The following is a 13,686-nucleotide window of genomic DNA, read 5'->3' as shown; positions in this document are numbered from 1 at the left end:
TCCCTTTTACCTCAGATCCCTGCATGGGCCCCAGCCGACCACGGAGCTCCATGAAATCACAGTCAGGCTTTGACCTAGAGGGTGCCAGGTGTGTGAACGAGACAGACAGTGGTTGCGATCTTTTGTAGCAATAGGGCCATCTGCCTCGCTCACTGCTGTTTCACCAGCGCCTAGAGACACTCTTTTCGAAGCCTGTGTGCTCAGTAAATGTTTCATGAGTGACCGAGTGAATGAATGGAAGTTTGGGACAAGAGGAGGAGCTCGCCCTCGGGAATTAAAACCAGAGCAGCTTGTGATGGTCTGAGCCAGCGGCAAGCTGCTGTGTTGAGATTGGGCCCCGGTATGTTTAACCAATAAGCAGTTTACACCCCGAGAATCAAGTTAGAATGAGATAGTGGTTCATTTTGAAACCGCTGTGTCATGGGGTCTGTGGGACATGGGGTTCTACAGGAGTCAGATGGAGCCAAGGTGAACTCTTCGCACTAGAAGAGAAAGTCTCCTGTTGTCTCAGGTGATGACCGTGGAAAGTTATCCAAGAAAGAGAGTTTGTGATGTTGATGGGCACCTGGTTGGCCGAGGCGGGAGGGCCCCATTTTTGTTGAAAATTCCTTTATTTCTAACAAAATTTCTAAAGTCTAGCATCCATATTAAAATGGGACAAGATGTTAGTTCTTTGATTAGTAAAAAGCACATGACAGTCTTAGACCGCACTCCCATAACCATTTTTTTTTAAAGATTTTATTTATTTATTTGGCAGAGAGAGATCACAAGTTGGTAGAGAGGCAGGCAGAGAGAGAGAGAGAGAGAGAGAGAGAGGGAAGCAGGCTCCCCGCTGAGCAGAGAGCCCGATGCGGGACTCGATCCCAGGACCCTGAGATCATGACCTGAGCCGAAGGCAGCGGCTTAACCCACTGAGCCACCCAGGCACCCTCATAACCATTTTTTGATAGTAGTGGTCCTCTTAGTGGCTTGGAATCCTCTTCAAATCGCTCTTCAAGCGGCCATCCCCTGCCAAGTGTGTGATGGGGTAGATCCGGGCTGGGGCGTCCCCAGCGCGTTCCCTGCTGCTGCTGCCTGTCCTGGGCCCTCACTGCCAGAACCACTGTTAAAGAGTGACTAACTACTGGTAATGCTGAGAGGGAGTGACCGGGAGATTATCCAAGGATAATTGTTGGAGCATTGTGCCGTTAGTAGAAAACAACAACAACAAAATCATTGCTTTTTGGGGAACATTTCATAATTTTCAAGACTACTAAACAATTAACTTTTTGTGGTGCTGTCTTAAGCATTTCATCAGAAAGACCAAACAGACCCACATTTGGGAGTTATAATGTACTTCAAGATTATAGTTATAACTGAAGTCTTTGTCTCCTTCACTGGCCCTATTTTATGATTTCGTACAATTGCCTACAATATGTCGTACAATTGTTGGCCTGCCCAAACAGGGGCTGGCACATAAATTCTAAAAGAGGTAATGACAAACTGCTCATCGCTCTTTGTTCCTGGACGTTCTCTGTGCGCCACAAGAGAAGAAACATAGTAGAACGATTGGAATTGGCACCTTTGATCTTAGCTCAATTAGTCCATCCGTGGAACTAGGAACCTGCAAGGTTTCATATCTACCAGAGACCGAGAATCCCTCCTCTATCTTCAGATAAAGAGGTCCAGGTGATTGTTTCATAGGCCCCTTTTCATCCCAGCTGCCTTCTATCTTACAAAGAAATTCAGTTCTAATTGCCTATTTTCTTTCTCAAAGGGGAATTTGTTTTGTTCCATTTCCACGGTGTGTAGAGTTTGCCAAATTCATTTTTTTTTTCAAGAACTACCTCGATGAATTTTGCCTTGTTTGTGTGTACCTGTACTATAATTTTCTTTAAATAGGCCCTTGTTTGAGAAGAGTTACTTATTTATTTTAGAGAAAGCAAGCAAGAGAGAGCACGAGTGGGAGGGGCAGAGGGAGAGAGAATCCGAAGCAAACTTGGTGCTGAACACGGAGCCTGATGTGGGGCTCTATCTCACGACACTGAGAGCAGGACCTGAGCCAAAACCAAGAATTGGACGCTTAACTGACTGCGCCATCCAGGCACCTCTAAATACAGTTTTTTAAACTTTAATGTAGTTAAAAAGTTAACTTCAATCATTATCAGGAAATTCTGGCTCTAAGTAGAAGGAAATTTTCAAGTTTATCTAAAGCTATCGTAAACTTGATAAAATATGTAACTACTAGATGTTTAAAGGTTAATTTTTGTGCCACCATTTTTGCACAATTGTACACAAAAATGATACTGGTGACTATAATTAACAGGTGTTTAGTACTAATCTCTCTCTTTTTAAAAAGAATTCATATTGGAATGCGGTCTTCTAGAAGGCGCCATGAGTTAGAAGAAAGAACAGTGAAGTTAGGTTTGTGCTCACGTTGCTTCATAGCTTGGTTGTATGCTGCTGGGTGAGCTGGTTAACTAGGCTGAGCCTCCCTTGCCCCTTTATGAAACAAGGGTAGTAAGTCCATTCTCTCCCACATACACTGGAGCTGATGCAAAGATCAAGTGAAATATACATGCTTGGTAAATCATACGGACTTTTAAAACACCGTTTAAATGTAGGTTAACAGCCATAATCAAAAATGAATAGTCCACCTTTCGTTGTTGCCTGAGTCTGAAGGAATACCAAGAAATGCCCTAACAGAACCCACAGAAATGTGAGTTCAGGTCTGATGCAGCCGCTAATTGCCTCCTGTCTGGCCATGTGGTAGGTGTACGCTTAACTTTTTCCTAACTGCCCAGCTGCTTAACAGAGTGACTGATTGTACCATTTTACATTCCCACTGGCATTGTTCGAGCGTTCCGGTTGCTCTGTACCCTTGCCAATAATTGGTAGGGTCAATCTATTTTTAAATTCTTAGCCACTCCAAGGATATGAAGGAGTCTGTCATTCCAGTTTTAATTTCTGTTTCCCTGATCACTAATGCTATTAAAGATCTTTGCATGAGCTTATTTGCCATCCATATATTCATTTTCTTTGGTGAAGTGTCTGTTCAATTTTCTTGCCCTTTTTAAAATGAGGTGTTTCTTATTATTGAGTTTTGACAGTTCTTTTGTATTCGAGATACAAGGCTTATATCAGGTATATGCTTTGCAAATATTTTCTCCCTATCTGACTTGCCTTTGTATTTTTGTAAAAATGTCTTTTGACGATGTCAGTTTGAAGTAAGGTCCAATTTTTTTTTGGCTTTATAATATTCCCTTTGGGGTTCTATTCAAGAAAAATTTTTAAAAGCTTTTATTTGAGAGAGCGAGGTAGTGAACATGAGTGGGGGGAGGGGCAGAGCGAGAGAGGGAGAAGCAGACTCCCCACTGAGCAGGGACCCTGACAGGACAAGGGGCTCAATCCCAGGATCCTGAGGTTATGACCTGTGCCGAAGTCCGAAGCTTAACAGACTGAGCCACCCAGGTGCCCCCTATTCAAGAAATTTCTGCCAAACCCACAGTCACTAAGAGTCTCCCCTGATTTCTTCTAGAATTTTCACAACTTTAGTTCATACATTTAGATCTATGACCCATTTCGAGTTAATTTTCATATATGGTGTGAGGTGTGAGGCAAACATAGCCCCTCACTATTTCTTTTGTTTGTAAGTGCTGAATAACTTACAAAAATTTGGAGAGTAGGATCCAGGAAGTTAAAAAAAAGATTACCCCACAGTACTATACCATGGTCCTTCTTTGTATCCATGATTTTTTTTTAAGATTTTATTTATTTATTTGACACAGAGATCATAAGTAGGCAGAGAGGCAGAGAGCGAGGGGGAAGCAGGCTCCCCACCAAGCAGAGATCCTGATATGGGGCTCGATCCCAGGACCCTGAGACCATGACCCGAGCCAAAGGCAGAGGCTCAACCCACTGAGCCACCCAGGCGCCCCTGTATCCATGATTCTTAAATATCATTTTGATGTTATGTGTAGTTTGTTATATGGAAATTATTTGAAACTGGCAATCGACGTGTGCTATACAGACAGGCATTTTACCAGAACATCCCATTTCTCTGATAGACCTCACTCTGTCCATTCAGGATAAACAGGAATTTATTTGAAATACTTCTAAGAATTTATAATTGTCTCTGGGCAGAAAATTTACAACGCCATTGTATTCATTTTCTATGCCCCAGAATTAGTAGCTTAAAACGATGCAGATTTATTATATCATAATTTCTGTGGGCTGGGAGCCTGGCTTAGCTGAGTCCTCTGCTCAGGGTCCCCCAGGTTGTGTTTAAGGTGTCACCCAGGGCTCATATCTCACCTGGAGGCTTGATGGTGATAGACCTGTGTCCAAGCTCCCTCAGGTTGTTTCCTTGCAACTCTAAGACCAAAGATCTAGCTTTGGGCTGGTGGTCAGCCAGAGGTCACCCTCAGCTCCTAGGGTCAGCTGCAGTTCCTTGCTGTGTGGTCCTCTCACTACACAATGGCTTCCTTCTTCGAAGCCACCGAGAGAGAAAGAGGGAGTGTGGTAGCCGTTTGGAATCTTATATAGTGTAATGTAATCGTGGGAGTACCATCCATCCTCTTTGCCATATTCAGCTGGTTAAAGACAAGTCACTGGTCCCGTTCACATTTCAGAGGGAGGAGATGGCACCAAGCCATGAACACCAGGCAGCAGGGATCCCTGGGAAGCACGTTAAGTTCCCTCCACCATGGCCATGGAGTGGTTGGGTTCCCACTCGGGATCATTACCAAACACCCAGCCTCACCGGCCAGTGGTTCCCAACATAGATGCTCTGGAGAATTACTCCACTTTACTCAAAAGTCTGAAACAAAAGATTAAGGTAAAGAAACATACAAACTAGAAAAAAAAAACCACATTCTTAAAAAAATGTAGAGAATTTCAAACATACACAAAAGTAGAACAATATAATGCACCTTCATGTGTCTGTCCTCTATAGCTAACACCCACCCCCCAGGCCAGTCTTGCCCCGTGTACGCCCCCATCCATGGCCCCCTCTTGAATTATTTGAAACAAAGCCCTAGACTTCCTTTCATTCCATCCATAAATATTTCTGTATAACTATCTTAAAAAATCCATTTTTAAAAACATAAGCATTGGGGCACTTGGGTGGCTCGGTCATTAAACATCTGACTTCCGCTCAAGTCATGATCTCAGAGTCCTGGGATCGAGCCCCGCATTGGGGTCCCTGCTCAGTCGGAAGCCTCCTTCTCCCTCTCCTACTCCCCCTGCTTGTGTTCCCTCTCTCGCTATGTCTTTCTCTTTGTCAAATAAATAAAATCTTCATCAGAAAGGATGAATATGCAACTTTTGTAGCAACATGGACGGGACTGGAAGAGATTATGCTGAGTGAAATAAGTCAAGCAGAGAGAGTCAAGTATCATATGGTTTCACTTATTTGTGGAGCATAACAAAGAACATGGAGGAGATGGAGAGGAGAAGGGAGTTGAAGGAAAATGGAAGGGGAGATGAACCATGAGAGACTATGGACTCTGAAAAACAACCTGAGTGTTTTGAAGGGGCGGGGGGGTGGGAGGCTGGGGAACCAGGTGGTGGGTAATAGGGAGGGCACGTACTGCATGGAGCACTGGGTGTCGTGCAAAAACAATGAACACTGTTACACTGAAAAAAAAATAATATATATAAAAAAGAAAACTACAGGAAGGATATACATCATAACACCAGCATTGATTCTTATAAGGTGATGTAAATGTGTAAAGGTTTTACTTCCTTTGTGTTTAGAATTTTTCTAAAAAAAAAATCTAGTACTTTATTAATTTTAAACTTTATCTATTTAAAACAAGTAAGTTGAAAATCAACCTTAAATGTTTATTTGAACTAAAAATAAAACACAGTCCATATGAGAAAGAAAAAAAATTGTTAAAAATATAACAATTATACTATTTTTTTCACCTAAAAATTCACAGTAATTCTTAAATATCACTAAATATCCAGTGTTCCAATTTCCAAGAATCTTACATCCTCATTTACTAGATAGTAGTTAGCTTGAACCGAAATCCAAATATCTATACATTCAGTAAGGTGATAAGTCTTTTAAATCTCTAATCTGCAGACCCATTTCCATCTTTATCTTTTTTTTTTCTCTTCAGGCACTCATTTGTTAAGATTGGTTTTGGGTTTTGGGTGGTGGTGGTGGTGTTGATTTTTTTTTTTTTTTTTTTGGTCCCATCTCCCAGGCTGGAAATTGCTGACACACTACAATTTTTAAAAGTGAGCTTATTGCAAAATCAACTCCACAAATACTCTTCAAAGATTTACTAAATGGTCTTTTTCTCGATAATTATGTCACTTTCTTTACTTTTCTTTCCTCCCTGCTTTCTGAATTCATTTATCTTGATCACCTCTGAATCAATAACAAAAAGTTTTACAAAACTGCCATCTGCTTTCCCCTGGAATTTATATCTTAAAACAAATTTTCCTCAATTGAATTCAAATTGAATAAGAGCATAGAAACCAAGGATCCCTCATTAGACAGTTTGTTATTTCAAAGCATTTTCTACTTATCAGGCTTTATTTAGAATCCAGTATAATCCTGTGAAGGCAATTCTGTTTGTTCAAAATGGTGTATAATTGGGAATAATTGCAGTTCCCTATCTGACATAAAGTCTCTTGAGTTTTTTTATTAGAGAAATTTAATTTATTAGAAACATTGTACCATCTGAATCTATTAATGTGCCATTCCTTTGAATTTGTATTCCAAATTAATGAGGTTGTACTACATCAGGAAATAATCACAATTTTAAATCTGTCTTAAAAATCATTCACCAGAAGTTTGCATTGATTTCTTTTTTAAATTTATTTTTATAACATCACTATAATACATACACATACTGGAAAAAGTCAGTAGGACTCCTAGGCTTATTAAAAAAAAACCCAACGACTCAACATTCCCTTTCCCTACCTGCCCTCATCCCAATTCTTATTTCCTACAGACACTCAGATTTTGACAATCAACTTTCCAAAATGTGGACATCTCTCCTCTGTCCTTGACTTTCTTGTTTCCTCTGCCCTAGGGGATCATACCTTTTATTTGGGGGGGGGGGGGACATACCCTTTTAATTCTTTCTCTGTAATTCTTGTGGTATTTGGAAGGAAGAAGAGGTAAATGTGGCTATGTTCAGTTTGCCATATTTAGCTTTTAGTTTGCCATATTTTCACTTTCTAGTTCCTTCGTTGATAGTCCAGAATGGTGTAAAAGTCGGCACCCAACCCCTCCACCCCCAATGTCTCCATCTTATTTGAGGAGGTGGGTCTTTGGGCTGTCTCAGCAAAGTGTCATCCTGTAGTTTCTAGTGGCCCCGGGGGGGCTGTGGTGAATGTATCCCTCTTCGTCATGGAATGGCACTTCCCCCAGCACGATCTGGCCCTGGGAGAATGTCTGTTGGGGCCTCTTCTCTCTCGACGTTTCTCCCTCAGAGGGACTGTAGTGTTGGTCACTGGCCTGCAACACGGAGGACCACCCCACATGTCACCTGACTCTTCTGTCTTTGGGGCACATGCCCCCCCCCCAATCTCTTATGACACCAAAGAGTTAGGGAGTGACCTTTGTGCAGTGCTGTGCAGCTTTACCTGTTGGCCCTCCGGAGGGCAATAAGCCCCGGTGGGTAGCAGTTGCCGATTTCCGTGGTGTAAATACTACCACAGCCAGGCCAGGGCCTCCAGTGGGAGCTGGAGCTGGGAGGGAAGGCGCACACCCGTCTCTCGGAGCAGCACAAGCAGACGCCTGCACGACACTGCCTTTGGGAGCAGGTCTCGGGAGTCCTCCTTCAGGACTCTCGAAGTCAAGAATGAAGTCGTTTTTCCTTTTCATTAAGCAATTCGGTTACTCCTGCCTTGCTATTCCCTCTGGGCAGACTCTGCCAACCCTTTGTTGACACCAATGTCTGAATCTGCTGGCTCAGACACCCAGACTCGACTCTGGGTTCAGAGAACTCCGTACCACCCTGTGTGTGTCTCTCCTGTTGGCTTCAAATCCGTGTTGTGGGTCGCTCTTAATTCTCTGTTTTTATTCCACTTTGCTCACCTCAGAAGAACCTCTCGGTAGAAGTACTTGTGTGCACTAATAAGAGACTGATGGTACCTGGCCATGGTGTTTTATCCAGGTGAACCTCTTCACACTGGTGTCCTCACGACAGAAGAATCAGGTACCGGGCCTCCATGTTCTGTGGTTGTGTTGATGACACTTTGTCTCTTCCTCAGTTGACAGGCCTGTCAGAGTCTATGCGGATGGGATATTTGACCTCTTCCATTCCGGCCATGCAAGGGCACTTATGCAAGCAAAAACACTGTTTCCCAACAGCTACTTGTTGGTTGGAGGTAAGAATTGCATTTTCTCTTTGTCTAGAAAATTCCTTTATAATGTGCTGTCTGAAAAGGACCCCTTTCAGCATTCCACTATTAAAATCTCACATGGTTATTATATCCATTTCAGCCGATACCGGCTCACTTGTTGGCTGCCTGAAATGTTACGTGATGTTTAAAAAGCCATAGGGGAAATGACATCATGGAATTATACACCACTGACTCCCAGAGAGAGACAGACTAATAACACCACCAAGGGCAACCACTTCATGTTTTCCATGAATGACTTTCTTCTTGTGATTGAGGCCTGATCAAAGTTATGTTTCTCAAATGTTCTGGAAGGTCCGGAGAAAAGCAATGTTATTTTTATTTCAAATCATAGAGAGCCGAGAGCCTTAAGGGTGATTAAGGGTAAACAAGGGCATTGCCTGTTTCCTTTGTGTGGCCCACAGCACTTAGGATGATGCCGGGCTAACTGTAGTGGCTGACGATAGCCTCGTTAATGGAGCTTAGGTACCGCGTGTTAAAGACATGGAGATTTATATACCTGGGGAATTTGGGTTCACAGTGAAGGAGATGACTTACTTCATAAGCTTGGGAGTGGTGAGGTGCTCCTCCAGCAGGCCTACCGATTTCAGTTTGGGGAAGGGGGAATCGTACCTCCATGTCACCTTCCTAGCTTCTGGAAGTACCATATTGTTTCATCGTCATCGGTTTTGTGCCTTTAACTGAACTAGGCACCGTCAACACTTAAGCCCCTACCGTGAGGAAGAAAGTGCTGCTAAGAGACCATGTCTCTGTTTCTAAAGTATCTTGTTACCCTCTGCAAGTTTAAGATAACATTTTGGATATTTGAGAGGCAACTTCCTCCCGATTTTACTGAAGATGGTGACCATGTGGTTACTGAATGGAGTTCTTTCCAGAAGGCAGAGATGATGAAAACAATGAGTACTGGACAGGCCTCACTCACCCAAGGCAGGCAGGGAACACCTTTTTTGTTCATTTCTGGTTCTCTCGAGGGGAAAACCATTTCTGAGGCCCTGGGTAGACCCCCGCAGTGCTTTGGTGGCCGAAGTTGGGAGGTGGTTTGATGTGGGTCACACTTAACGGGAATACCAGCCATGGCTGTGCGCAATCCTGTTCAGGGTGATACCAGGGGCGTGGTATCAGCTCGGTTCCCGGGCATGGCATCGCTGTAGCAGACACATTCGGATAAACGTACAGTCTTCCTTGGAGGTGTGTAGTAGTTGCCTTCCTCTAAAATGCGGCATCTATCACAGCTATTCCAGAAATACTTTGTGATTAGAAGAAAAAGAAAGTGAATTTCTAGACTCAAAGGACTTAAAACAATAGTGCAGGGACACTCAGAAATCCTGCGTGTTGTTGCAGGAATCTCCCACGAAGCTGCCCTACACCCTGCAAGGTGTTTAGCATCACTGGCAACCTTCCCACAAAATGCCAGTGTGTGCCTACAATCATTGTGACAACTAAAGATGCCCCACAAATTTCCCAAAATGCTTCCTAGGGGATGATGAGGCCCCCCGCTGATAGCCATTGTCTTAGGCTAGGAGTCTTCAATCACAGTCCCTAAAAGAATTTTGAAAAACTAAATAAATACCTCTTTGCAGTTTTTTGAAGTTGACATCTAAAATTTTCCAAGTTTAAATAGCTGTGAAAGATGTAATTTCTTTAATATTAGAAGTATTGACATTTTCAAACCTCAGACTTTTAAAAAAGATTTTATTTATCTGTCAGAAAGAGAACCCAAGCAGGGGGAGCAGCAGGCAGAAGGAGAAGGAGACTCCCCACTGAGCAGGGAGCCCGACGCAGGACTTGATCCCAGAACCCTGGGATCATGACCTGGGCTGAAGGCAGCTGCTTAACCAACTGTCCCCTCAATAAACATTTTTTTAGGGAAGTTTTATGTTTACAGAAAAATTGAGCAGAGTACGGAGAATTCCCATATGCCCCAACATGGATAGCCTCCCTCGTCAACCCCGAACAGGGTGATACACTGGTCACAGTCCATGAACCTATGCCAGCATGTCGTCATCACCCAGAGTCCACAGCTGATGTCAGACTTTGCTCTTAGTGTGACACCGTCTATGGGTTTTGCCAAATGTATACCGACATGTGTCCACTATTGCCCTGTTGTACGAAAGTAGTTTCACTGCCTTAAAAAGCCTCTGTGCTCTGCCTATTCATCCCTCTCTCCTCCCAACCCATGGCAACCATTTTTCTTATCATCTCTACAGTTTTTCCCAGAATGTTCTATAATTGGAATTTTACACTATGTACCTCTTTCAGATTGGCTTTTTTCACTTAGTGATACATATTTAAGGTTCCTCAGCGTCTCTTCATGGCTTGCTAGTTCACTTGCTAGTGCTGAATGATAAAATAACACTCCCTTGTCTGGATGTACCACGGTTCATCCATATACTTACTGAAGGACACCTGGGTTGCTCCCAAGTTTTGGCAATTATGAATAAAGCTGCTATAAACAAGCAAGTTTTTTTTTATCGATTTAATTTTTTAAGGATTTTATTTATTTATTTGACAGAGATGACAAGTAGGCAGAGAGGCAGGCAGAGAGAGAGGAGGAAGCTGGCTCCCTGCTAAGCAGAGAGCCCAATGCGGGGCTCGATCCCAGGACCCTGGGATCATGACCTGAGCCGAAGGCAGAGGCTTTAACCCACTGAGCCACCCAGGCGCCCCAACAAGCAAGTTTTTATGTGGTCATAAGTTTTCAACTCCTTTGGGGAAATACCAACCAAGGAGCATGATTTGTGCATTGTATGTTAAGAGTGTGTTAGGTTTTGGGGCGCCTGGGTGGCTCGGGTGCTTGAGCGTCTGACACTTGGTTTCAGCTCAGGTCATGATCTCAGGGTTGTGGGATCAAATCCCGGGTCAGGCTTCGTGATCAGTGCAGAGTCTGCTTGAGGCTCTCTCCCTCTGCCTGTCACTTGCACTTGTGCACTCTCTCTTTTTCTCTAAAATACATAAATAAAATCTTTATTTAAGAAAAAGTATGTTAAGTTGTGTAAGAAACTGCCCAACAGTTCCAAAGTGGCTGTCCCATCTTGCATTTCCTGCAGCAGTGCGTCAGAGTTTCTGTTGCTCCATATTCTCACCAGCATCTGGCGCTGTCAGTGTTTTGCATTTTGGTCATTAATAGGTTGATAGTGGTATTTCATTGTTGTCTTATTTACTCCTTGGTGACGTAAGATGTTGAACATCTTGTGCTTACTTGCCATCTGTATCGCTTCTTTGGTGAGGTGTGTGTTCAGATCTTTTGTCATTTTTAAATCTGGTTGTTCATTTTCTTATTGTTGGGTTTTAAGTGTTCCTTGTATAGTTTAGATAACAGTCCTTCATATCTTCTCTCTTTTTCAATTATTTTCTCCAGTCTGTGGTTTATTTTCTCCATTAACCTTGCTGTAGTTGCTTATTTAATTCTAGGGAATTTTTTTTTTTTGAAATTCTTTCAAATTTTCTACATAGGTGGTCATGTCATCTGTGAATAAAAATGGTTCTATTTCTTCCTTCCCAGTCTGTATACTTCTTGTTTCCTTCTCTTGGCTTATCGCACTAGCTAGGACTTCCACTACAATGTTGAAAAGCAGTGGTAAGGGGGGATGTCATTGCCTTGTTCCTGATCTCAGCGGGAAAACTTCAACTTTCTCTCCTTTAAGAGTGATATTAGCTGTAGGTGTTTTTGGTAAATAGTGTTTATCAAGTTGAGGACATTCCTCTCTATTCTGTTTTCTGAGACGATTTATCATGAAGGAGTATTGGATTTTATCAAATGCCTTTTCCGCATCTATTGATCCGATCTTGCGGTTTTCCTCTTTAGCTTGTCAATGTGGTGGATTACATTAATTGATTTTCAGATGTTGAACCAGCCTTACATACCTGAGATAAATCCCAGTCGGTCATGGTATATGATTCTTTTTATATATTGATGGATCTGATGTATTAATATTTTGGTTAAGAGTTTTGCATCCAGGGACGCCTGGGTGGCTCAGTCGGTTAAATATCTGCCTTTGGTTCAGGTCATGATCCTGGGGTCCTGGGATCAAGTCCCACATCAGGCTCCTTACTCAGCAGGGAGCCTGCTTCTCCTTCTGCCTGCTGTTCCCTCAGCTTGTGCGCTCGCACGCGCTCGCTCTCTCTCTCTCCCCCTCTCTCTGACGAATAAATAAAATCTTTAAAAAGGGGGGGAGGTTTGCATCCATTTTCATGAGACAACTTGGTCTTAGGGTTTTTTTTCTTACAATATCTTTTTTTGATTTTGGTATTAGAGTAATGCTGGCCTCAGAGAATGAGTTAGGAGGTATTCCCTCTGCTCCTGTCTTCTGGAAGAGATTGTAAAGAATTGGTGTAGTTTATTCCTTAAATGTTTGGTAGAATTGACTAGTGAACTCATCTGGCCTGGTGTTTTCTCATTTAGAGGGTTATTAGATATTTATTCAATTTGGCCTATTCACACTGTTTTTCTAGCGTAAGATTTTTTTTTTAAGACCTGTGACTTTTTTTTTAAAGATTTTATTTATTTATTTAACAAACAGAGATTACAAGTAGGCAGGGAGGCAGGCAGGCAGGCAGAGAGAGGGGGAAGTAGGTTCCCTGCTGAGCAGAGATTCCCGATGCAGGGCTCGACCCAGGACCCTGGGATCATAACCTGAGCCGAAGGCAGAGGCTTTAACTCACTGAGCCACCCAGGTGCCCCTCTAGTGTAAGTTTTGACAGCTTGTGTCTTTCAAGGAGTTTGTCCATTTTGTTTAGGCTACCAAATTATGGAGTTGCTCATAATATTCCTTTATTATCCTTTTAATGTTCATGAGATCGGCAATAATGCCCCCTCTTGAATATCCCATATTAATAATTTGAGTATTGTCTCTTTTTTCTTAGCTTAACTAGAGGCTTATAAATTTTATTGATCTTTTGACAGAACCAGCTTTTGGGTTCATTGATTTTTCTCTATTGATTCCTGTTTTCGATTTCATTCATTTCTGTTCTGATTTCTTATGCTTACTCTGGATTTAATTTGGTCTTCTTTTTCTGGTTTCCTAAGGTGGAAGCTTAGATTGTTGACTTCAAATATTCAGACTTTTTAGACTTCCTTTTTTCCCCAATATATGCATTTAATGCTACATATCTCCCTCTAAGCTGTTTTCCCTGCATTCCACATATTTTGATAAGCTGTATTTTCATTTTCATTTACCTCAAAATATTTAAATATTTCTGTTGAGATTTATTTATTTATTTAACCTGCATGTTATTTAACAGTGTGTTGCTCAATCTCCAAGTATCTGGGGATTTTCCAGCTATCTTTCAGTTTTTGATTCCTAGTTTAATTCCACTGTGGTC

General features: G+C 42.3%; 1 protein-coding gene across 4 annotated transcripts in view; it reads left to right on the top strand.

The window, feature by feature from the left end:
- The window catches only part of PCYT1B (phosphate cytidylyltransferase 1B, choline), a 124,704-nt gene that overhangs the window by 59,173 nt on the left and 51,845 nt on the right, over positions 1 to 13,686 (top strand). For all 4 annotated transcript variants that reach the window (XM_045995711.1, XM_045995710.1, XM_045995712.1 and 1 more), the window contains exon 3: positions 8,215 to 8,331. In XM_045995711.1, the coding sequence (XP_045851667.1) occupies positions 8,215 to 8,331 (117 nt within the window). The remainder of the gene's footprint in view (positions 1 to 8,214; positions 8,332 to 13,686) is intronic.

This window comes from Meles meles, chromosome X, assembly GCF_922984935.1.
Source record: "Meles meles chromosome X, mMelMel3.1 paternal haplotype, whole genome shotgun sequence".
In the NCBI taxonomy this organism is placed as follows: domain Eukaryota; kingdom Metazoa; phylum Chordata; class Mammalia; order Carnivora; family Mustelidae; genus Meles; species Meles meles.
This window is presented reverse-complemented; position numbering and strand designations above follow the sequence as displayed.